Source organism: Gadus macrocephalus, chromosome 13, assembly GCF_031168955.1.
Source record: "Gadus macrocephalus chromosome 13, ASM3116895v1".
NCBI classification, from domain to species: domain Eukaryota; kingdom Metazoa; phylum Chordata; class Actinopteri; order Gadiformes; family Gadidae; genus Gadus; species Gadus macrocephalus.
Genome location: NC_082394.1, coordinates 759,111 through 783,929, shown reverse-complemented (window position 1 = coordinate 783,929; position 24,819 = coordinate 759,111). Strand labels below are relative to the sequence as shown.

General features: G+C 54.2%; 1 protein-coding gene across 1 annotated transcript in view; it reads right to left on the bottom strand.

Annotated features, from left to right (window-relative positions):
* Positions 1-24,819, bottom strand: part of chd5 (chromodomain helicase DNA binding protein 5) — a 42,392-nt gene continuing 17,573 nt past the window's right edge. Inside the window, exons 14-36 of the mRNA XM_060068233.1 lie at positions 24,495-24,632; positions 23,807-23,928; positions 21,792-21,965; positions 21,096-21,237; positions 20,670-20,801; positions 20,193-20,310; positions 19,898-20,022; positions 19,323-19,581; positions 18,393-18,565; positions 17,229-17,403; positions 15,170-15,235; positions 14,978-15,066; positions 13,373-13,506; positions 12,593-12,737; positions 10,734-10,893; positions 10,276-10,355; positions 9,744-9,951; positions 9,339-9,428; positions 8,492-8,644; positions 7,846-7,954; positions 7,047-7,179; positions 5,906-6,101; positions 1-1,796 (exon numbers count right to left, since the gene is read on the bottom strand). Of these exons, the coding sequence (XP_059924216.1) occupies positions 1,195-1,796; positions 5,906-6,101; positions 7,047-7,179; positions 7,846-7,954; positions 8,492-8,644; positions 9,339-9,428; positions 9,744-9,951; positions 10,276-10,355; positions 10,734-10,893; positions 12,593-12,737; positions 13,373-13,506; positions 14,978-15,066; positions 15,170-15,235; positions 17,229-17,403; positions 18,393-18,565; positions 19,323-19,581; positions 19,898-20,022; positions 20,193-20,310; positions 20,670-20,801; positions 21,096-21,237; positions 21,792-21,965; positions 23,807-23,928; positions 24,495-24,632 (3,723 nt within the window). The 3' untranslated portion in view covers positions 1-1,194. The remainder of the gene's footprint in view (positions 1,797-5,905; positions 6,102-7,046; positions 7,180-7,845; positions 7,955-8,491; positions 8,645-9,338; positions 9,429-9,743; positions 9,952-10,275; positions 10,356-10,733; positions 10,894-12,592; positions 12,738-13,372; positions 13,507-14,977; positions 15,067-15,169; positions 15,236-17,228; positions 17,404-18,392; positions 18,566-19,322; positions 19,582-19,897; positions 20,023-20,192; positions 20,311-20,669; positions 20,802-21,095; positions 21,238-21,791; positions 21,966-23,806; positions 23,929-24,494; positions 24,633-24,819) is intronic.

Here is a 24,819-nt window from a genome sequence, read left to right as displayed (position 1 = left end):
TAGTCCTGTAGTCCAGATTTACACAAGACGTTACTGTTTATCCCACAGTCTTGTAATCAGATTACTTTGGGCGGTGGGGGTGGGTGGACATGGGAAAGCCGGTTTCCAGACAACAACAGAGGAGTCTCAATGTCCTTTTCTAAGCAATTCAAATCGTATGGTTCTTCACAGCATAGACAAAAAGTGAGGTTCAAATAAAAGAGCAAGAACTTACTACTCAATGAGCTACAAACTGGGTCTAACCACCCCTTTGTATAATGTTTGTTTTAATGGACAGATTCTTCATTATATTATATTGGATACTATCCAGTGACCGGAGTACCGGACAGTGTTGGCTCCGACCCAGTCAGCACCTGCACACCCTGCCATACCATAATGGGAGCATCTGTTCCCTCTGGAGGGTCCTTCTCTAACCCAATGGGTCTTGGGGAATAATGTTTATATTTCTTTGGGTGAGGGTTATGGGTTGTCATTAGAATGGGACTGTAAACTTTGAGACTGTAGCTATAAAAAACGATTATTAAGTCTTATTAAGTCCACTATTTAGTTATCGTGCTGACACTTTTATCCAAAGTGACCTGGAGTGATATTCAGAGTCATGCCGATCCCGAACAGGAAGGGGTTACCCCCGGCACCCAGAGCCCTCCTGAATGAAGGTCCGACACACTAAGGACTACAGCCACCCAGAGCCCTCCTGAATGAAGGTCCGACACACTAAGGACTACAGCCACCTAGAGCCCTCCTGAATGAAAGTCCGACACACTAAGGACTAAAGCCACCCAGAGCCCTCCTGAATGAAGGTCCGACACACTAAGGACTAAAGCCACCCAGAGCCCTCTTGAATGAAGGTCCGACACACTAAGGACTACAGCCACCCAGAGCCCTCCTGAATGAAGGTCCGACACACTAAGGACTAAAGCCACCCAGAGCCCTCTTGAATGAAGGTCCGACACACTAAGGACTACAGCCACCCAGAGCCCTCTTGAATGAAGGTCCGACACACTAAGGACTACAGCCACCCAGAGCCCTCCTGAATGAAGGTCCGACACACTAAGGACTACAGCCACCCAGAGCCCTCCTGAATGAAGGTCCGACACACTAAGGACTACAGCCACCTAGAGCCCTCCTGAATGAAGGTCCGACACACTAAGGACTACAGCCACCCAGAGCCCTCCTGAATGAAGGTCCGACACACTAAGGACTACAGCCACCCAGAGCCCTCCTGAAGGAAGGTCCGACACACTTAGGACTACAGCCACCCAGAGCCCTCCTGAATGAAGGTTCCGACACACTAAGGACTACAGCCACCCAGAGCCCTCCTGAATGAAGGTCCGACACACTAAGGACTACAGCCACCCAGAGCCCTCCTGAGTGAAGGTCCGACACACTAAGGACTACAGCCACCCAGAGCCCTCCTGAATGAAGGTCCGACACACTGAGGACTACAGCCACCCAGAGCCCTCCTGAATGAAAGTCTGACACACTAAGGACTAAAGCCACCCAGAGCCCTCCTGAATGAAGGTCCGACACACTGAGGACTACAGCCACCCAGAGCCCTCCTGAATGAAGGTCCGACACACTAAGGACTACAGCGAGACTATCCTGCAGTACGTGGCTGCCCTGGACCTGCGGCGCGGGGGGGGGCGCCTCGCCGCCCCGGTTGGTGAGCCGGCTCAGGATGCTCCTCTCGGACATCTGCAGGCGGGCCGACACCGGGGGGATCCGGGTCAGCATGTTGGGCAGCCGGGTCACGTCCGCCTTCATGTCGCTCAGCAGCTCCTCCAGCTGGTTCAGCACTGGGGGAGGGGGGAGCAACACGCAACGCACAACACGCAGCGCACAACACGCAACGCACACCACGCAACGCACAACACGCAACGCACAACACGCAACGCACACCACGCAACGCACAACACGCAACGCACAACACGCAACGCACACCACGCAACGCACACCACGCAACGCACACCACGCAACGCACACCACGCAACGCACAACACGCAACGCACAACACACAACACGCAACGCACACCACGCAACGCACACCACGCAACGCACACCACGCAACGCACAACACGCAACGCACACCACGCAACACGCAACGCACAACACGCAGCGCACAACACGCAATGCACAACACGCAACGCACAACACGCAGCGCACAACACGCAACGCACACCACGCAACACGCAACGCACAACACGCAACGCACACCACGCAACACGCAACGCACAACACGCAGCGCACAACACGCAACGCACAACACGCAACACGCAACGCACAACACGCAACACGCAACGCACAACACGCAACACGCAACGCACAACGCACAACACGCAGCGCACAACACGCAGCGCACAACACGCAACGCACAACACGCAGCGCACAACACGCAGCGCACAACACGCAACGCACAACACGCAGCGCACAACACGCAGCGCACAACACGCAACGCACAACACGCAGCGCACAACACGCAACGCACAACACGCAACGCACACCACGCAACACGCAACGCACAACACGCAACACGCAACGCACAACACGCAGCGCACAACACGCAACGCACAACACGCAACACGCAACGCACAACACGCAACGCACACCACGCAACGCACAACACGCAACGCACACCACGCAACGCACAACACGCAACGCACAACACGCAACGCACAACACGCAGCGCACAACACGCAACGCACAACACGCAACGCACAACACGCAGCGCACAACACGCAACGCACACCACGCAACACGCAACGCACAACACGCAACGCACACCACGCAACGCACAACACGCAACGCACAACACGCAACGCACAACACGCAACGCACACCACGCAGCGCACAACACGCAACGCACAACACGCAACGCACAACACGCAACGCACACCACGCAACACGCAACGCACACCACGCAACACGCAACGCACAACACGCAGCGCACAACACGCAGCGCACAACACGCAACGCACAACACGCAACGCACAACACGCAACGCACACCACGCAGCGCACAACACGCAACGCACAACACGCAACGCACAACACGCAACGCACACCACGCAACACGCAACGCACACCACGCAACACGCAGCGCACAACACGCAACGCACAACACGCAGCGCACAACACGCAACGCACAACACGCAACGCACAACACGCAACGCACACCACGCAACACGCAACGCACACCACGCAACGCACAACACGCAACGCACAACACGCAACGCACAACACGCAACGCACAACACGCAACGCACAACACGCAACGCACACCACGCAACACGCAACGCACAACACGCAGCGCACACCACGCAACACGCAACGCACAACACGCAGCGCACAACACGCAGCGCACAACACGCAACGCACAACACGCAGCGCACACCACGCAACACGCAACGCACAACACGCAGCGCACAACACGCAGCGCACAACACGCAACGCACACCACGCAACGCACAACACGCAGCGCACAACACGCAGCGCACAACACGCAACGCACACCACGCAACGCACAACACGCAACGCACAACACGCAGCGCACAACACGCAACGCACACCACGCAACACGCAGCGCACACCACGCAACGCACAACACGCAACGCACAACACGCAACGCACAGCACGCAACGCACAGCACGCAACGCACAACACGCAACGCACAACACGCAACGCACAACACGCAACGCACAACACGCAACGCACAACACGCAACGCACAACACGCAACGCACAACACGCAACGCACAACACGCAACGCACAACGCACAACGCACACCACGCAACACGCAACGCACAACACGCAACGCACAACACGCAGCGCACAACACGCAGCGCACAACACGCAACGCACAACACGCAACGCACACCACGCAGCGCACAACACGCAACGCACAACACGCAACGCACAACACGCAACGCACACCACGCAGCGCACAACACGCAACGCACAACACGCAACGCACACCACGCAACGCACACCACGCAACGCACAACACGCAGCGCACACCACGCAACGCACAACACGCAACGCACAACACGCAACGCGCAACACGCAACGCACAACACGCAACGCAACGCACAACACGCAACGCGCAACACGCAACGCACAACACGCAACGCAACACACAACACGCAGTGCACACCACGCAACGCACACCACGCAACGCGCAACACGCAACGCACAACACGCAACGCACAACACGCAGTGCACAACATGCAACGCACAACACGCAACGCACAACACGCAACGCACACCACGCAACGCACAACATGCAACGCACAACACGCAACGCACAACACGCAATGCAACACCGGGCGACAGACAGGGAACACACAGAGACAGACACGCAACACGGAACACACAAGGAGGAACACAGAACACACAACGGTGCCCATGGATACAAAGGACAAACACACAAGCGCACAAACACAAGAGAGACACAGGGAGAGAATGAATCAAAGTCCTGCATCCCCTTTCCCTCTCCCCTCAACCCTCACCCCTTCTCTCCCTTCTCTCTCACCCTAACTCACCTCTCCTCGTTTCACTTTTAATTTCTCTAATTGTCTTTTGAGTCCCTCTAACCCCTTTTCGCTCCTGCTCCTACCCACCCCTCCCCTCCTGCCCCCTCCCCTCCTGCCCCCTCCCCTCCCCTCCTCCCCCCTCCCCTCCTCAACCCTCCCCTCCTCCCCCCTCCCCTCCTCAACCCTCTCCTCCTCCCCCCTCCTCTCCTCAACCCTCCCCTCCTCCCCCCTCCCCTCCCCTCCTCCCCTCCTCAACCCTCCCCTCCTCCCCCCTCCCCTCCCCTCCTCCCCTCCTCCCCCCTCCCCTCCTCCCCCCTCCCCTCCTCAACCCTCTCCTCCTCCCCCCTCCTCTCCTCTCCCGACGTCTCCCCTCCTCTCACCACCCCTCCTGCCCCCTCCCCTCCTCTCTCCTCCCCACTCCTCCCCCTACCTCTCCCATCCATCCAAACCACTCCCTCCCCTGCTCTCCCCCTCCTCTCCCCCTCCTCTCCCCTCCTCACCCCTTCTCTCCCCTCCTCCCCTCCCTTCCTCTCCCCCTTCCCCTCCTCTCCTCCCCCCCTCTCCCCTCCCCTCCTCCACCCTCCTGTACCCTCCCCTCTCCTCTCGTCTCCTCCCCCCCTTCCCCTCCTCTCCTCCCCTCCTCTCCCTTCCTCTCCCCTCCCCTCCCATCCTCCTCTCCAAATTCCTCCCCTCTCCTCCCCCCTCCCGTACCCTACCCTCCCCTCCTCTCCCCTCCTCCTCTCCCATCCCCCCCTTCCCCTCCCCTCCTCTCCCCTCCCCTCCCCTCCTCCCCTCCCCTCTCCTCTCCTCCCCTCCTCTCCCCTCCCCTCCTTCCCTCCCCTCTCCTCTCCTCTCCTCTCCTCCCCTCCTCTCCCCTCCCCTCCTCCCCTCTCCTCCCCCCCTTCCCTTCCTCTCCTCCCCCCCCTACCCCTCCTCACCTCCTCTCCTCTCCTCACCTCCTCTCCCCTCCCCTCCTCCTCTCCCCTCCCCCCTCTCCTCCCCTCCTCACCTCCTCTCCCCTCCCCTCCTCCTCTCCCCTCCCCCCTCTCCTCCCCTCCTCACCTCCTCTCCCCTCCCCTCCTCCTCTCCCCTCCCCCCTCTCCTCCCCTCCTCCCCTCTCCTCCCCTCCCCTCTCCTCTCCCCTCCTCTCCCCTCCCCTCCCCTCCTCCCCTCCTCCCCTCTCCTCTCCTCTCCTCCCCTCCTCTCCTCCCCTCTGCTCCCCCCCTTCCCTTCCTCTCCTCCCCCCCCTACCCCTCCTCCCCTCCTCACCTCCTCTCCTCTCCTCACCTCCTCTCCCCTCCCCTCCTCCTCTCCCCTCCCCCCTCTCCTCCCCTCCTCCCTCCCCTCCCCTCCCCTCCCCCCTCCCCCCTCCCCTACCTTTGTGCAGCACTGCGTTGGCGGGCTTGTTGCCGGCCAGCGACTCCTTGCTGAGGTGCTGGTGGGCCTCGGCCAGACACTCCACCTCGCTGAAGCGGGCGTTGAGCGCCATGGCCGGGTGGCCCGGGTCCTGGCTCATGTTGAGGTAGGCCGCCCGCCGCAGCTGCTCCTCGATCACCAGGGCCTGCTCCAGGAGCTGGGGGGGAGAGACCAGGGGAGACCAGGAGACAGGGAGAGACCAGGGGGAGACAGGGAGACAGGGGGGACAGGGGAGACAGGGGAGACAGGGGGGACCAGGGGGGACATGGGGGACCAGGGGAGACCAGGAGACAGGGAGAGACCAGGGGAGAGGCCAGGAGAGACAGGGAGGACAGGAGAGACAGGGAGAGACCAGGGGGAGACATGGGAGACAGGGAGAGACCAGGGGAGACCGGGGGGACAGGGGAGACAGGGGAGAGTCCAGGAGAGACAGGGAGGACAGGAGATACAGGGAGAGACCAGGGGAGACAGGGAGAGACCAGGAGGAGGAGGGGTGAGATGATGAGGCGGAGGAGAGACAGGGGGGACAGGGGAGACCAGGGGGGACAGGGGAGACAGAGGAGACAGGGGGAGACAGGGGAGACAGGGAGAGACCAGGGAGACAGGAGAGACAGGGAGAGACCAGGGGAGACAGGGAGAGACCAGGGAGACGGGGGACCAGGGGAGACCAGGGGAGAGACCAGGAGGGACCAGGAGGAGGAGGGGTGAGATGATGAGGCGGAGGAGAGACAGAGGGGTGAAGGAGAGGAGCGTAACGGGGGCCAGAGAGGAGAGGGATGGAGCGACGGAGAAGGAACAGGGGAGAGGAGAGGAAAGGGGGGAGAGAGGGAAGAGGGGAGAGAGGAGAGGAAAGGGGGGAGGGGAGAGTGAAGTAGGGGAAAAGGGGGAAGAAAGGACGGGGAAAAGACAATGAAAAAGGAGTAAAGGATAGAAAAAGAGAGGAGAGGGTAAAACCGAAGAGCAGGAAGCAACAGAGGGTGAGCTGTGTTTCCATCTCACACTGTTAACATCATTCACTCACTTTAATTACAGTCATTACTTTATTATAACACTCAGGCCCCAGGCCCCCTGATCGCCGACCCCCCCCCCCCCCCCCACAGACCTTGAAGCGCCGGGCCAGGAACTTGTTCTTCATCTCCAGGTAGTTGCCCTTGTGCATCTCCGTCTTGAAGGGCTCATTGAGGATGGCGTAGCGAGGGTCGTTCTGGATGTCCTGCCAGCGCGCGTAGCCGTGTCTGGTTCACAGCTCCCGTCAAGGACCACTAACACCAGGGCCGCCCAGGGGGGCCGCCCAGGGGGGCCGCCCAGGGGGGCCGCCCAGGGGGGCCGCCCAGGGGGGCCGCCCAGGGGGGCCGCCCAGGGGGGCCGCCCAGGGGAACCCCCCGCCCCCCGGCCCCAGCTCTGGGGCTCCGGATATGGATCAGGAACCCAGCTCATGGGCTCTTACATCACGTACAACCGGCCCGTGGTGGACCACGGGGGCCTTCGGATTACGTTGGCTCAAACAGCATGGCTGTAATGGCTGAACTACATTGCTAGTGCCTTTATAGATATAAAATAAGAGTGGCGTCAAAATAATAATAATGCTGCTAAGCTTTAGTTTTCACCTTCTCTACTCTTTATGTTTTCAACCTAGACTGCCTTTTCATTTCGGAATTGTCTTCATCTTATTATACCATTTCACCGACTACAGCCCACCCTGGACAGGAGACCCCTCTAGTGTCCAGACCTGATGTCTCCCCACCTGGGGGGGGGTCCCCTGAAGGCTCCTGAAGAGCCCTGAGAGCTTAATGGAGAGCAAAGGGCCCCGGGAGTGAAGCCCCACTTGATTTAAGGGCAGTGGAGAACCGTCCGCTCCCTGGACCCTCCCTCGGGGTTCTTTTGTGTCGGGGGAAGGATACGTGACGATGCCAGCCAGCAGCCAGTAGTCATGGCGACGGTGCCAGATGTCGTAGATCTTTCCGGAGGTCAGGGCGGCTCGCTCCTCGGTCTGCCACAGAGTGTGGAGTTCTGGGAAGCGGACCAGGTTTAAGTTATTCCCTTTTTATTCCTCCATGTTGGGGACGTTAAGTTATACTACAACAATAGTTGATGTAGTCGGTTGGATATTAAGTTCCTGGCAGCCTGGCCGGGCAGGAGGGAGAGGAGAGCCCTGCTTTTTTAATTCTAACTATAAAACGTCCGACCGATTTATGCGTCACGTTGCTCAGCGTCTTGAACAACCGTCACTTATGTAGCGCTGTGTAAGCCTTTAAACCTCTTACTGCAGATTAATTGCCCACAATGCAACACTCAAGCGGCCGGAAAGCCACTGGAAAATGTAATACCTTCTTTGACAAAAAAAAAAAGTACACTTTCAGGATTAATAATTCTTTTTTAGTTTGTCATCCTTCGAGGCTGTCCTCATTCGTTCATAGGGTCACCCACGTTGTGTTTACCCGCCAGGCGCCCAGTGGCGTGGTTCTGTCCCAGAGGACAGCGTGTAATGTGTGTTGGTGCTGCTGGGTTTACTCAGTGTTAGTAACGCTATGCTCCATCCCCCCGTACCCGTGAAGCCTCCGTCGGCGATGTTGAACATGAATCTGGTCTTGAAGCCGTTCCTGTCCTCCTTCCTCTCCTCTGTCTCCTCGGGGGGGTCCTTCTCTCCGTTCAGCCGCCCCTCGGACACCGCCTCCTCGCTCTTCACCTCGTCCGCAGCGGCTGAAGACGAGGGAGAGACGGGCAGAGAGAGAGAGAGAATAAAAACAGGCCAGAGGTTGAGGTTTTAAAAATAATATTCATGTGGACCTTTAACCTCGGAGGCCCACTGACTGTAACTTCAAAATCACAAAATAAAACAAAGTATCAAGGCAGTGGCATTACTGTATTCATATTCTACTAGTCTCAACAATCAGCCTGGCCACTGTAAAATACACTCAGAAAGCCTGATCTCTGTACCAAGGCCCCACTGCCCCCTGCACTGGTCGGTGTCCGGTCCAGACCAGTAGGAATGCTGGATCAGAGATTAATATTTGAAATACTCTACACATTCTACATATTTGACACACACCACATACGGTCATTTAGCTCCACACAGCCTGAGGGATCCAGCTCAACATTAAGTTCCCAGACCAGCAGTGTGTAGACTAGTGTGTGGACAACAGAATGTCTTTGTTGGGTTCCCAGGGAGCCGTCCCATTCACAGTGTGGTTGGTATGACCTCCATGCTCCCTGTGTTGAGGCTACACAGAGCTGCTCCTCTCTGGGCAGCCTAGGGAACCACGCCATTCACATCGGATGACTTGGATAATGGTTCGCATATTATTTGTATATATTTGCATGTATTTGTGTGTGTTAAACTCAACATTTGCTTGACATTAAGGAGAGGAACACTGCAGACGACCGGTCTGTTTACCTGGCTTGTGTTCCTTATCGTCGGTCTTGGATACGGGTTCACTCTCTCCCTTCTCTGAGGACTTCTCTGGCGTTTCCTGACAGGGGTCCACTGGGAAAGGGCAGCAGAAGGATTTCATTAAGATAAGAACTGATAACATGAGACCTTATTACATCTCAGACAGAAGCTGTGTCTGCCACAGCTTGTGCCAGACAAACCTATAAATGTCCGTTCAAAAGAGAGATACAAATGTTGATAAATAGATTCACAAGTTAAAAAAGGAGATGCCGGTCAGACTGATAAATGTTTTCACAAGATTATAATTAACATAGAAAATTACAATCTTGTGAAATCTTAGTAACAATGAAAATAGCAGCAATATGATTGGTGTAAGACTCTCTAGCAGTGAGGTCACACCACAACCACCTTTAGCTGCGCTCTCATTGGAGGGCGGGTCTGAGGCCTTGGCCGTCGGCTCTTTTGATTGGCTGCTGGACGACTCTCCCTTGGTGGGGGCGGGCGACCCGGCCCTCTCCCTCTCCTCGGGCTCCGGCCCCCTCTCCGCCCCCCCCTTGGGCTCCGGGCTGTCGGGGGGCTTCTCTTGGGTGGGGGCGGGCTCTCCTCCGACACTGGCCTGCAGGGGGCGGACCAGGAAGTAACGAGGGAAGGTGATTGGTCGAGAGATGAGGAGATCATCCAATAGTGCTCAGACATTTAGTAGATGCTTTGAAATTTTGATATGAATCAAATATTAAAAGTCTATTAGTATTAATTCATGGTTTGGGCATCTTGTTCAACGGTTTACTGAGGTCCATGGGGATTGAACCCAGAACCTATTGACCAAGAGTCAATACACAGCCTTAATAATTAGACTTCAGTGTCTCTGTGAGAAGTTTAACGGCTTTGGAGGACGTGCAGGGCGGGGGGGGGGGGGGGGGTCAAATGCTTAAGGACCTACTTCCTGTTCATGGTGTTTCTTGCTGTCCGGCTCCGGGGATTCCTTCTCCTCAGTGGAGCCAGACAGAGACTCCAGTTTTTCTGAAATAGGAGGAAAAGAAGTGAAACAAAGAATTGCGGTACTTCTCTTTGTCTTTTAAAGGTTTTATAAGGTCTAAAAACATAAGGGTACAACTATCCAGTCCATTCTGGGTTGTGTGTTCCCATAATGCATTGCATTCCCCAAGAGTGTTTACCGGACCTTAACCTCATTTAATCCAAATTAACATTTAATATGCACACTTAACTTTAAACCTACAATAAACCATCCCTAAACGAACAAAAATGTGAGTCGACTGATGCATCATGGGAAATGCACCATCAGAAAGCCATTGAGCAGGGTTATTCTGAGCAGTATGAAAACAGCGTATGAAGGGAACATGGCAGACGTCCAGCCCCTGGGGGGGGGGGGGGGCTGACCTGCGGGGACGGGGGTCCCAGGCTGCGTGGCGGCGGGACTGGCTGCCACCGGGGTGTTGGGGTCTGACGACAGGCTCTCGGTCAGCTTCTTCAGCTCCATCCCGATGGGGATGAGGTCCGGGGAACTCAGCTTACCGTTGACGTGCTCAAACTCCTGGACCTGAACTCACGGGATAGATGATACATTACTGTTAGGGCCAGTGGGTTAGATGATACATTACTGTGAGGGTCAGTGGGTTAGATGATACATTACTGTTAGGGTCAGTGGGTTAGATGATACATTACTGTGAGGGTCAGTGGGTTAGATGATACATTACTGTTAGGGTCAGTGGGTTAGATGATACATTACTGTTAGGGCCAGTGGGTTAGATGATACATTACTGTGAGGGTCAGTGGGTTAGATGATACATTACTGTTAGGGCCAGTGGGTTAGATGATACATTACTGTTAGGGTCAGTGGGTTAGATGATACATTACTGTTAGGGTCAGTGGGATAGATGATACATTACTGTTAGGGTCAGTGGGTTAGATGATACATTACTGTTAGGGTCAGTGGGTTAGATGATACATTACTGTTAGGGTCAGTGGGTTAGATGATACATTACTGTTAGGGTCAGTGGGTTAGATGATACATTACTGTTAGGGTCAGTGGGTTAGATGATACATTACTGTTAGGGTCAGTGGGTTAGATGATACATTACTGTTAGGGTCAGTGGGTTAGATGATACATTACTGTGAGGGTCAGTGGGTTAGATGATACATTACTGTTAGGGTCAGTTGGTTAGATGATACATTACTGTTAGGGTCAGTGGGTTAGATGATACATTACTGTTAGGGCCAGTGGGTTAGATGATACATTACTGTTAGGGCCAGTGGGTTAGATGATACATTACTGTTAGGGTCAGTGGGTTAGATGATACATTACTGTTAGGGCCAGTGGGATAGATGATACATTACTGTTAGGGCCAGTGGGTTAGATGATACATTACTGTTAGGGTCAGTGGGTTAGATGATACATTACTGTTAGGGTCAGTGGGATAGATGATACATTACTGTTAGGGTCAGTGGGTTAGATGATACATTACTGTTAGGGTCAGTGGGTTAGATGATACATTACTGTGAGGGTCAGTGGGTTAGATGATACATTACTGTTAGGGCCAGTGGGTTAGATGATACATTACTGTGAGGGTCAGTGGGTTAGATGATACATTACTGTTAGGGTCAGTGGGTTAGATGATACATTACTGTTAGGGTCAGTGGGTTAGATGATACATTATTGTTAGGGTCAGTGGGTTAGATGATACATTACTGTTAGGGTCAGTGGGATAGATGATACGTATTAGACTGTTAGTGTTTGTGGGACTCAATCAATTTGAATTAAACCAGGGTCGCCGCATGAGGATGACCTGTCGATTAGCTGACCTGTCGATCAGTTGACCTGTCAATCAGCTGACCTGTCGATCACTATCAGCCTTATGTTCTCTGGACTGTGAAGACCTCTTCTGGCAACAATTTTACTTTTGCCGAAAATTTTTAATTCATTATTTTTTTCGAATAAATTATAATAATACATTTGATTTATACAGTGCTTTTCTAAGTACTCAAAGAAGCTTAACAAATTAAGCACAGGCTTAGATAAAAGAACAGGGACAACAAGTGCGTTCACGGCCGCTTCTATTCCCAGTAGTTTCGTACCAGCCCTCCCTGACCAAGAGTAGAATTCGACAGCGTGTCGATAAAACAACAGAAACAGCGACTGTGACGCGTGACTCTGACAGCCGGGCCTCGGCCTCCGCTGTCATCAGCGTGATTCGACTGTTTGTCGATAAAGCTTCGGACAGCTGTAGTGCGTCTCTGACCTTCTTCCGGACCAGCGACATGACCCCGATGCGCGTGAGGACGTGCTGGCGGGACAGGCCCTCGCGCGGGACCCCGTCGGCGAAGGTTTCGGCCCCGTCGGCCCCCGGCTCACAGAGGTGTCTCATGAACAGAGAGACGTACGCCCTGAGGGGAACACGAACACAACATGGAGGACGGCCCGGTGCCACGGGACACGGCCCGGTGCCACGGGACACGGCCCGGTGCCACGGGACACGGCCCGGTGCCACGGGACACGGCCCGGTGCCACGGGACGGGGTCGGGGGCCCGTGGGTCTTACAGAGGTGGAATGAAGCATTGGGAGCCCTTAAAGTCTGCACATGGATGCATCTAGGTGAGTCAACATCAGCTTCACATGTAGTTTAGGATCAGTCAAACAAGGCAGACGATACATCAACGCGACCTTGAAGTGAGGCTGAGGACAGCAGAGGAATGGAATACAATTTCTAAAAGACAGAGTTACCAGAAAGAAAAACACACAGAGAACGTGCATCGTAAATGTACGACAATGTACACAATGTTCGTTATTATTTTCTATTTACTCATGTGCAGACACCTTTATCAGAAACCTACAGTGAACGCAGGAACGGACATTAAGTAGCAGGTATGGTCTACTCAGGGTAACATGTCCAACAGGTTAGTCTACGGATACCGGTGGGGGTTGAACAGTCCAACCCCCTGGGCCGGGGGTTGGACAGTACCCCCCAGCCACCACCACAGCCTCGGCCACGGGGCACCAGCAGAACCATCAGAACCAGTACCTGAACTCCCGCTCGCTCTTGCCCCGCAGGTCGCGCACCAGCCAGTGGGAGTTGAAGGCGTCCTGGGGGGGCATGCCCCAGCGCATGATGGCGTTCAGGAAGGCCTTCCTCTGCCGGGCGTTGAACCCCAGCACCTGGACCCCCGGGGGGGGGGGGGGGGGGAGGGGGAGAGAGGAGGGAGAGAGGGGGAGAGAGTCAGGACCAGTGGAGGGAGGGAGAGAGGAGGGAGAGAGGAGGGAGAGAGGAGGGAGAGAGGGGGAGAGAGGAGGGAGAGAGGAGGGAGAGTCAGAACCAGTGGAGGAGGGAGAGTCAGAACCAATGGAGGAGGGAGAGAGGAGGGAGAGTCAGGACCAGTGGGGGAGGGAGGAGGGAGAGAGGAGGGAGGGAGAGTCAGGACCAGTGGAGGGAGGGAGGAGGGAGAGTCAGGACCAGTGGGGGAGGGAGGAGGGAGGGAGGAGGGAGAGTCAGGACCAGTGGAGGGAGGGAAGAGGGAGAGTCAGGACCAGTGGGGGAGGGAGGAGGGAGAGAGGGGGAGAGTCAGGACCAGTGGAGGAGGGAGGAGGGAGAGTCAGGACCAGTGGGGGAGGGAGGAGGGAGAGTCAGGACCAGTGGTTCAGGAGACGTACTACTACGGGAGCATTGGGTGATGAAGAGGATGGTGGTGCTGATGAGGAGGAGGAGGATGAAGATGGTGCTGATGATGATGATTTTGTACAATATGATTCTCGTTTTGAGTCTTACCTCAATAAATCACCTCAATAATATTACAAATTGAATTGCAAATTTGAAATAACAAATATGCCTCAGTACAGGTGGTTAAAAGACTTGTACCATTTCATATTTATTAACTTAAAAGACACGTTTGTCGTAGTCTGCAACCCTAAACATAAGTCCCTACATGGTCCTTCCTCCCATTAGTCCCTACATGGACTTTCCTCCCATTAGTCCCAACATGGACTTTCCTCCCATTAGTCCCTACATGGACCTTCCTCCCATTCCTCCCATTAGTCCCTACATGGTCCTTCCTCCCGTTAGTCCCTACATGGTCCTTCCTCAATTAGTCCCTACATGGTCCTTCTTCCCATTAGTCCCTACATGGACCTTCCTCCCATTAGTCCCTACATGGTCCTTCCTCCCATTAGTCCCTACATGGTCCTTCCTCGCATTAGTCCCTACATGGTCCTTCTTCCCATTAGTCCCTACATGGACCTCCCTCCCATTAGTCCCTACATGGTCCTTCCTCGCATTAGTCCCTACATGGTCCTTCTTCCCATTAGTCCCTACATGGTCCTTCCTCCCATTAGTCCCTACATGGTCCTCCCTCCCATTAGTCCCTACATGGACCTTCTTCCCATTAGTCCCTACATGGACCTTCTTCCCATTAGTCCCTACATGGACCTCCCTCCCATTAGTCCCTACATGGACCTCCCTCCCATTAGTCCCTACATGGTCTTTTCTCCCATTAGTCCCTACATGGACCTCCCTCCCATTAGTCCCTACATGGTCCTTCCTCCCATTAGTCCCTACATGGTCCTTCCTCCCATTAGTCCCTACATGGTCCTTCCTCCCATCCCTATACAGAGGAGAGCATCCAGGGGTCCTCACCTCGATGCTGCCCCCCACGCGGGCCAGCAGGGGCGGCAGGGGCTTGTCCTTCTCCCCTCTCAGCTGGCGGCGGGAGTGGCGGCGTCCGCCTGCGCAGAGCAACAAACACAGCGGGGGGGGGGGGGGTGAGAGGGGGGCCGCGAGGGGGCGTTTACCATGCCACCATGGAGCTAAGCTGGCAAGAAGTCTTACCTTCAGGTCTCTCCTCGAAGTCTTCGTCCTCGTCTTCGGACCCCACGGAGTACTCGGATTGATTGTCTGAAAGATCATCCTGCCACTCTGAGCCACACATCAGAAAGAAACAGTACAGTGCATTCACTCCTGCAGATGGCCACTGGGGGGCACCAGGGCACTGCAGGCCTATTGGCTATAGCTATGGCTAGCCTTACCAGCGTCATGCCATGGGACAGAGATAGATAGCGTGGGCATTTGGTCTTAACACCACCCACTATACATTCAATTGGTTAAATTAGCTCCCTGAGGGGAGTGGGGAGAGCATTGTGTGTTTGAGGCCAAGTCTTTGCCAAAAGTTCTGCCAAGGTTCTGCATGCACACATGCTTGTCCTTCTCCCATCATGTGTGCGCATCATGTGTGTTCAGGTTTTGCATACTAAACCTGTCTGGGTTCCCAGAAGGCCCACGGTGTTTCCCCTCGCTCTACTTTATTATACCCCAATGGCCGTCACACTGTCCTCACTCAGACACTCTGGAAGAGGGTCAACCACTCGTACCGGTCCGAGGGTACTCAGACTGACTCTGGGATTCAGAGGGTTTGTCTCTAGCGCACTCTCACACAAATAAGTGCTTCTGTTGGAAGAAACTTGAAACCCTATATCAGTATGATGTGAAAAAAAAACTAGGCTTTTTCTGGGATTCTGCGGATTGTGAATCAATATATTCCCGTACAAATCCACATCTTAACAATTTTGGTCTAGTGTTAAGTTTGCTCATTTTAATGGAAGAATATCTGCAACTATCACTAGTCATGGCATTCTTCATCACAGCACCATGTTATATCATTATATTATGAATAATCGGATCTGCAACAATGGATCACAAAAAGGCGGATTGAAAGCGAGCCCTTGGTGTTGTCATTTTAAAGCCAGGAGGCCCGACACTACGAGACGGTATGTATTAACAGAGTACTCCGATGAAACTCTGCGCCAGATTCAATCACTTGTGAAGATGAGGATTCAGTTTCAGGGACTGTTGTATCATAACCTCAAGTTGACTAACCCCACAGCGGAATGGACCTCAGTCAGTGGTGTGCGTCCTGGGAGCTGAGGAGTGGGAGTTCTGGGAGTGTATCTGGTGTGAGGGCAGGGTCTTACATTTTGGTAAATCTTGGAATTGCTCTACATAGGTGTGTTCACCAACTATTGTGTGCAAAAAAGGGGTTAACCATTTATTTGACGATCTACGATCCATCAATGTTGCACACAATGGTTGTTTAGTTTAAATCCCCCTCTGTGCATTTGGTGTAATGACACATTGCGTGGGGAGACGTATACTGTATGTTGAAGAGCTGTAGAAATATTGTTGCTAGGCGATTATGAATTGTTCGAACCAAGCAAAAGCATGTTGAGGTCCTAAAGAGTATACCCAGTGTGAGGGGTGTGTATTCTGGGAGATAAACCCAGGGTGTGAGGGGTGTACCCGGGAGGTGACCCAGGGTGTAGGAGGCTGTATCCCTGGGGGGTGACCCAGGGTGTAGGAGGCTGTATCCCTGGGGGGTGACCCAGGGTGTGAGGGGTGTACCCGGGAGGTGGCCCAGGGTGTAGGAGGCTGTATCCCTGAGGGGGTGACCCAGGGTGTAGGAGGCTGTATCCCTGGGGGGTGACCCAGGGTGTAGGAGGCTGTATCCCTGGGGGGTGACCCAGGGTGTGAGGGGTGTACCCGGGAGGTGGCCCAGGGTGTAGGAGGCTGTATCCCTGAGGGGGTGACCCAGGGTGTAGGAGGCTGTATCCCTGGGGGGTGACCCAGGGTGTAGGAGGCTGTATCCCTGGGGGGGGACCCAGGGTGTGAGGGGTGTACCCGGGAGGTGACCCAGGGTGTAGGAGGCTGTATCCCTGGGGGGTGACCCAGGGTGTAGGAGGCTGTATCCCTGGGAGGTGACCCAGGGTGTGAGGGGTGTACCCGGGAGGTGGCCCAGGGTGTAGGAGGCTGTGTCCCTGGGGGGTGACCCAGGGTGTGAGGGGTGTACCCGGGAGGTGGCCCAGGGTGTAGGAGGCTGTGTCTGTGGGCTGCTGACCTTGGTCCTCCTGCGTTGCGTCGTTGTAGTTGACCTGCTTGCGGATCCTCTTGCCCTTGCCCAGGTTGCGGGCCAGGTCCTCCTGCTGCTGCTCGTAGTGGTGGCGCAGCAGCTTCTCCCAGTAGTCCGGGTCCACGTTCTCCTCCTGCTTGATGATCTCCCTCTGAGGCTCCTCCTGGAGGGGGGGGGGGGCAGCAGTGAGACACACACTAATACACACTGAGGCACACACTAATACACACACTAATACACACACTAACAAACACTGAGGCACACACTAATACACACTGACACACACTGAGGCACACACTAATACACACACTAACAAACACTGAGGCACACACTAATACACACACTAATACACACTGAGCCACACACTAACAAACACTGACACACACTAATACACACTGAGGCACACACTAATACACACTGAGGCACACACTAATACACACTGACACACACACTTTATACACACTGAAGCACACACACTTAATACACACTGAAGCAAACACACTTAATACACACTGAAGCACACACACTAATACACACTGAGGCACACCCTAATACACACTGAGGCACACACTTTATACACACTGAAGCAAACACACTTAATACACACTGAAGCAAACACACTTAATACACACTGAAGCACAAAGACACACACACTAAATACACACTGAAACACACACTTAATACACACTGAAGCACACAGACACACACACACTTAATAGACACTGAAGCACAAACACTTAATAAACGCTGAAACACACACTTAATATACGCTGAAAGTTTGAAACACACACTTAATATACGCTGAAACACACACTTACACACTGAAGCATACAGACACACACACTTATTACACACTGAAACACACGCACGTAAAACACACTGAAACACAGACACGTAAAACACACACACATAAAAGCACACAGAGACACAGACAAAAACCCACAACCACACACACATTGACAAAGAGAGAATATATACGCATAAACACACCGAAATGACTTGTGAAATACTAGTAACTAACTAACTCAACCAAACCAGCCTCCCATACTCCTCATGTACCACAAACTGGGCCACATTGAAGGACTTCCCTTAGTTATCAACCAACTAACTAACTCACTAACTCACGGACTAACTAACCCCGAGCAGGCTCACCTCTCCGTCCTCCTCCTTCACAACGTACTTGGCCACCTTGAAGGAGCTCAGGTACTCGTTCATGTTCTGGATCTCCGTGTCCTCCGTGTTGTCTTGGCTGCGGTCCAGCAGCTTGGAGATGGCGTTGTCGTCGTAGTGGATCACACTGCCCTCGTCGCACTCCTTCATCTCCCCTGGCGACGCAAAACACACCTCAGACACACATCAACACACACCTCAACACACACGCCTCGAAAAACAACTCAAAACAGGCCTCAGACACACTGGGCACCTGGATCTCCTGGCTGGTAGATCCTGGTAAACTATAGGTGTGATGTGTCACCAGTGTTATATCAGCCAAAAATATATTTTGAATATTTCAATTTACCAAACTTTGATTTTAAGGAAGGAATATCCTGATATAAATGTTAAAGAGAGTAATGGTAAGGAAAATGAATGGCATTCTTAAATAGCTTTGGATAAAAAGCTTGTGGTATGAATAGAAATCAGGCAAAATATCTATTTTTAAAATATTCTCTTTGAAGAAGCAAGCTCTTCTTTTGAGATGAGAAAATAAAATTTAAATATGATATATAATAATCTTAACAAAAGTAATAACAATTCATAACTTCAGTTACAAATCTGAGAGTGCACCGTAATTTGAATGAATTTTTTGTACAAAACTTAAAAAGATGATTTAAGTTAAATACAGCATAGAGAGAGATGACGTAAGTAACAGTGAATGTTGGCTCTCATTTACGTTAATATCAGGATATTCCTTCGTAAAAGGAAGCATTAGTTTGATAAATTAAAATATTCAAAATATATATTTTGGCTGCTATAACACAAGTGACAGAATGTTAACATGACCTAACTTACAGACAGAATTTGTAGAATTTGAATGTGTTCAGCCTTAAGGGACCCAGACTCTGGGTGAGGACAGACCCCCACCTTTGATCATGCCCATGGCACGCGCCGCCTCCATCTCGTCCTTGAACAGCTCCTCGGTGCCGAACTTGAGGATGTCGTCCAGCTCCTGCTTGGACATGGAGCCAGTCTTGGAGCCCAGGCCGGGCCGCACCACCAGGTGGGTCAGCATCATCTTCCTCTTGGCCACCTCCGTGATGCGCTCCTCAACGCTGGCCCGCGTCACGAAGCGGTAGATCATCACCTTCCTGTTCTGCCCGATGCGGTGGGCCCGGCTGAACGCCTGGGGGGGAGTGAGAGAGAGAGCGAGGAGGGAGGGAGGGTCACAAGAGGTGAAGAGAGGAGGGTGAACGTCGAAAATGGTGGGCTATCAAAGAGTGCTTTCGTTAGAAACGTATGGCCGTTAAAAGTAGTTTGTGTCTGTTTCACCTGGTCACACACACGCACGCATGCACACATCGACACGCACACACACAGGCTAGAAGGAAGGGGGGGGGGGACCTGTGTGTGTGTGTGTGTGTGTGTGTGTGTGTGTGTGTGTGTGTGTGTGTGTGTGTGTGTGTGTGTGTGCGCGTGTGTGCGTGCGTGTGTGTGTGTACCTGTATGTCGTTGTGGGGGTTCCAGTCAGAGTCGTAGATGATGACGGTGTCGGCGGTGGCCAGGTTGATTCCCAGGCCGCCCGCACGCGTGGACAGCAGGAAGCAGAACTGCTGAGCACCCGGCGCTGTGGGGGTAACACACGGTTTACACACACATAGACACACACACAGACACACACACACACACACACACACACACAGACAGACACACAGACAAGGACACACACACACACACACACACACACACACACACACACACACACACACACACACACACACACACACACACACACACCGTTGAAGCGGTCGATGGCCTCCTGCCGCAGCCCCCCGGTGATGCCCCCGTCGATCCTCTCGTACTTGTAGCCCTCGTACTCCAGGAAGTCCTCCAGCAGGTCCAGCATCTTGGTCATCTGGAAGGGACGCCGCCGTTACTATGGTAACAGCGCGGTGACACGCGCTGCCGGGACACTCGGCGGGCCGGTGGCGTGATGGAGGGACGGAGGTGATGAAGGTGTGGTCGTGTCTCAGAGACCTTAATTCATCTCTTTAATGGCCGTAAGGTAATGGGCGTCAGGGCGTCTTCTGCCCCATGACGCTTACAGGTTGGACGTGGACACGGGGGATCGAACACGGTACCCTTCAGTCGGGAGCCACACCCCCTCTCCCCTATCGAGCTGCCCCGATCGCGGATCCTATTCAGACGTAACGGCTGTCATGTGTCACATGACACCTCCCTCAGGTCTAACTCCCGGGGCTCGCTGAGGCGTACCTGGGAGAAGATGAGGACACGGTGTCCCTGGTCCTTCAGCTTCCTCATCATCTTCTGCATGAGCGTCAGCTTCCCCGAGGACTTCACCAGCTGGTTCCCGTCGTACGAGCCGCTGGCAGTCACCGGCGCTTCCTGCAGGGACAGGAAGTTCAGCCTGAGCCTCGTCCTCCTCCTGGGAGGGGTGACGCTGTTTGGAGCCCCCTGAACGTCGGTCCTACTAGGAGGCTCTCGGCCTCAGAGTGGGGGGGCTTTATGGATTCTGCGGGGTGTGTGTGTGTGTGTGTGCGCGCGTGCGTGTGTGCGGGCGTGCGGCCGTGCGGGCGTGCGTGCGTGCGTGCGTGCGGGCGTGCGGGCGCGCGTGCGTGCGTGCGGGCGTGCGTGCGTGCGTGCGTGCGTGCGTGCGTGCGTGCGTGCGTGCGGGCTCACCATGGACGCCACGGGGAACAGGTAGGGGTGGTTGCAGCACTTCTTCAGGTCCATCATGATGTTGAGCAGTGACACCTGGTTCCCTCCGCCCTTGGAGTTCAGTGCCTCAAAGTTCCGCGTCAGGATGAACTTATAGTACTTCCTGTGAGGTCAGGGAGGCACAGGAAGAAGCATGAGCGGAGGGATGGAAAACACAATCCGCTTTCGGTAAGTGTAGTAAGCATTGCTGATATAGCGGCTAGAGGGTAGCAGCCATTATACCGCTGTGGTATCAGGAACAAAGGCCTGAGCTGCACACCACATGACCAATATCCCGTTTCACAAGAACCCCTCTGACCCTCTGACCCTTTGACCCTTCACAGCCAGCTATGGTGAGTGCAGTCAGGAAGGGGTCGAGGCTGCTCGGGATGAAGCCAGGAGAGGCAGGGTCAGACCCAACGCCTGAACCCGCGGCAGCAGACCGGCAGCAGGGATAAGCAGGTTATATCTGGAACTGTTTTGTAACTACGTTATCGTTTGTAGATGTTGTTATCCTTCCTAGAGCCCTGCGTGTGGACAGCAAACACACACACACACGCACACGCACACGCATACACATACACACACACACACACACACACACGCACACACACACACACACACACACACACACACACGCACACACACACACACACACAGAGCACTCCGGGGTCGTACTTCTGCATGGGGCTGAGCTCCACCCTGACGATGAGCTCCGTCTTGGAGGGCATGTTCTTGAAGACGTCGGCCTTCAGCCGGCGCAGCATGTGGGGCCCCAGCAGGTCGTGGAGCTTCTTGATCTGGTCCTCCTTGGAGATGTCAGCAAACTCCTCCAGGAAGCCGTCCAGGTTGCTGTCGGGGAGAGACGTGGATCCACGGTGAACACACAGACCATCGCACAGACCATCGCACAGACCAACAGAACGTGGATCCACGGTGAACACACAGACCATCGCACAGACCATCGCACAGACCAACAGGAGACGCTCGTCGAACTGCATCTGATTAGCAAAGTATTCAGTTAAAGCTGCAGTCAGTAATTATTGCAATCAGTCAAAACACAATTGAATCAAGAATTGCTGATTGCAGCTTTGATAAATATGTAAGTTATAATTCGTAAATAAATAAATAATACTCAGTGTACTTGAAAGAAATTAAAGCTGCAATTTGTAACATTGAGACCCTCCCAGTTAGTCGCCAGGAGAGACTTTCAAGAGTTTTCTATTCATTTATAATAAATAATAAATAATGGTGTTGCGTGCGCTCTATCTGCCGTGCACTCTGTGTATCGCGTGTGACTAGCGCAGCTCGGAGGGCCGGGTGGTGAGCGTGGGCGGCTCTGTGAGGGTTTTTCTTTAGCCTAACCGAGGAAGACTCAAGAGAAAGGAGTTAACGTGGAAGCACAGGGAGGATCTAGCTGCCACCAGTTAAGCTCAGCGAGTGTTCTCCGGAGTGTAGCCGGGGTTGGCCTGTAGGGCTGTGGCCCGCTGAGGATCCTGCAGTGAAGCCGCCGGGGCGTCCCCCTGAGCGGTGACCCCTCCCAGGCAGCCGGCCGGCGCCAGGGGCCTCGGCGGGGCCCATCACTGGGGTTAACGGCCGGGCCCCTGGGACAGACGGTCAGGGGCCTCGGCGGGGGCCCATCACTGGGGTTAACGGCCGGGCCCCTGGGACAGACGGTCAGGGGCCCATCACTGGGGTTAACGGCCGGGCCCCTGGGACAGACGGTCAGGGGCCTCGGCGGGGCCCATCACTGGGGTTAACGGCCGGGCCCCTGGGACAGACGGTCAGGGGCCCATCACTGGGGTTAACGGCCGGGCCCCTGGGACAGACGGTCAGGGGCCTCGGCGGGGCCCATCACTGGGGTTAACGGCCGGGCCCCTGGGACAGACGGTCAGGGGCCTCGGCGGGGCCCATCACTGGGGTTAACGGCCGGGCCCCTGGGACAGACGGTCAGGGGCCTCGGCGGGGCCCATCACTGGGGTTAACGGCCGGGCCTCTGGGACAGACGGTCAGGGGCCTCGGCGGGGCCCATCACTGGGGTTAACGGCCGGGCCCCTGGGACAGACGGTCAGGGGCCTCGGCGGGGGTCATCACTGGGGTTAACGGCCGGGCCCCTGGGACAGACGGTCAGGGGCCTCGGCGGGGCCCATCACTGGGGTTAACGGCCGGGCCCCTGGGACAGACGGTCAGGGCGGTGGAGGGAGGACACGGAGACGGGAGGAATGGAGCAGCCTTCCTGCTATCGTGTGCAGAATCCGGGTCCGGAATGTGAAGTTCTTCCTGTTTCCCGCTGAACTCACACACTGATACCTCCCACTTTAACTATGGTCTGTTGATCATTAGCATAACGCTGCATGGAAACCGAGATAGTAATCACCAGGGCTTTGAGTGGACGGGGGAACTGTGAATTCATACCTTTGCTACGGTGTGGAAATGAAACATTGATCATGGTTAAGCTGTCTGAGGTAGAGCTGATAACTGGAGGTCAAAGATAGAGGGTTAGGAGAGGAGGTTAGAGAGAAGGAGAGAAGGAGAGAAGGAGAGGAGAGGAGGATAGAGAGAAGGAGAGGAGGATAGAGAGAAGGAGAGGAGGAGAGGAGGATGGAGAGGAAGAGAGGAAGAGAGGAGGAGAGGAGGAGAGGAGGAGGGGGGAGCGAGGGAGGGCAGAAGAGGGGCGGGGGGGAGGGTCTTACTTAAAGCGCTCTGGCGTGAGGAAGTTGAGAAGGTGGAAGAGTTCTTCCAGATTGTTCTGAAGGGGTGTTCCGGTCAGCAGCAGCTTGTAGTAGATCTTGTAGCCGTTGAGTATCCTGAAGAACTGGAGACACATCGGACAGTTGATGGACAGACGGCAAGCCAACAAAGGCCGCACTAATACAGACGGAAATACAGATTGTGCGTTTAAACTGGGATTGGGCCATTTAGATTTGATATCGACACTGTGCTTTTAACTTTCGTCCTGCCACTTGCAAATGACAAATAGTACTTAGCATCGTGTAGCGCCTTCTCCTAGCTATCTCTGTTGTGCACGGGGAACGGGTTAACCTAGTGATGGTTAGAGCTTGGCACTTGGCTCTATGAACATCCTTACTGTACCGACAGAGATATATTGTTGTTTCTCTTTCTTCTTGACTAATGTACTCATTGTAAGGTGCTTTTGATAAAAGCGTCTGCTAAATACAATGATAATACAATGTAATATTTAAAACCCTAAATCAGCCATGATCCATGTGAAGCCGCTCATAGACCATTAATTAAACTACATTGATCTATGTCTCACCTAATCTTGAAGGATTTAAATGCTCAATACACACTTGGCAACTCAAAGGAGGAATGACATCAAGCACAAAGGTAGACATTGACTCAGTTGAATCCATGGCTCACCTTGGACTGGTTGTTCTTGAGTCGGTGGGCCTCGTCCACCACCAGGCAGGCCCAGTTAATGGAGCCCAGAGCGGCCTGGTCGATGGTGATCAGCTCGTAGGAGGTGAGCAGCACGTGGAACTTGATGGGCGTGTCTTTCTGCGATGCCCCCGAGAGAAAATAGAGAAAATATCCGTCTGTATGTGTGTGTGAATTTCTGCATGAATGGGTGAACGTGAGGCAATCATTTCAAAGTGCTTCGAGTGGCCACTGGTTAGAAAAGCACTGTATATGTACTACAACAACTAGTTAGGCTATCTATGAACATCTCTATCACTGTTGTCGG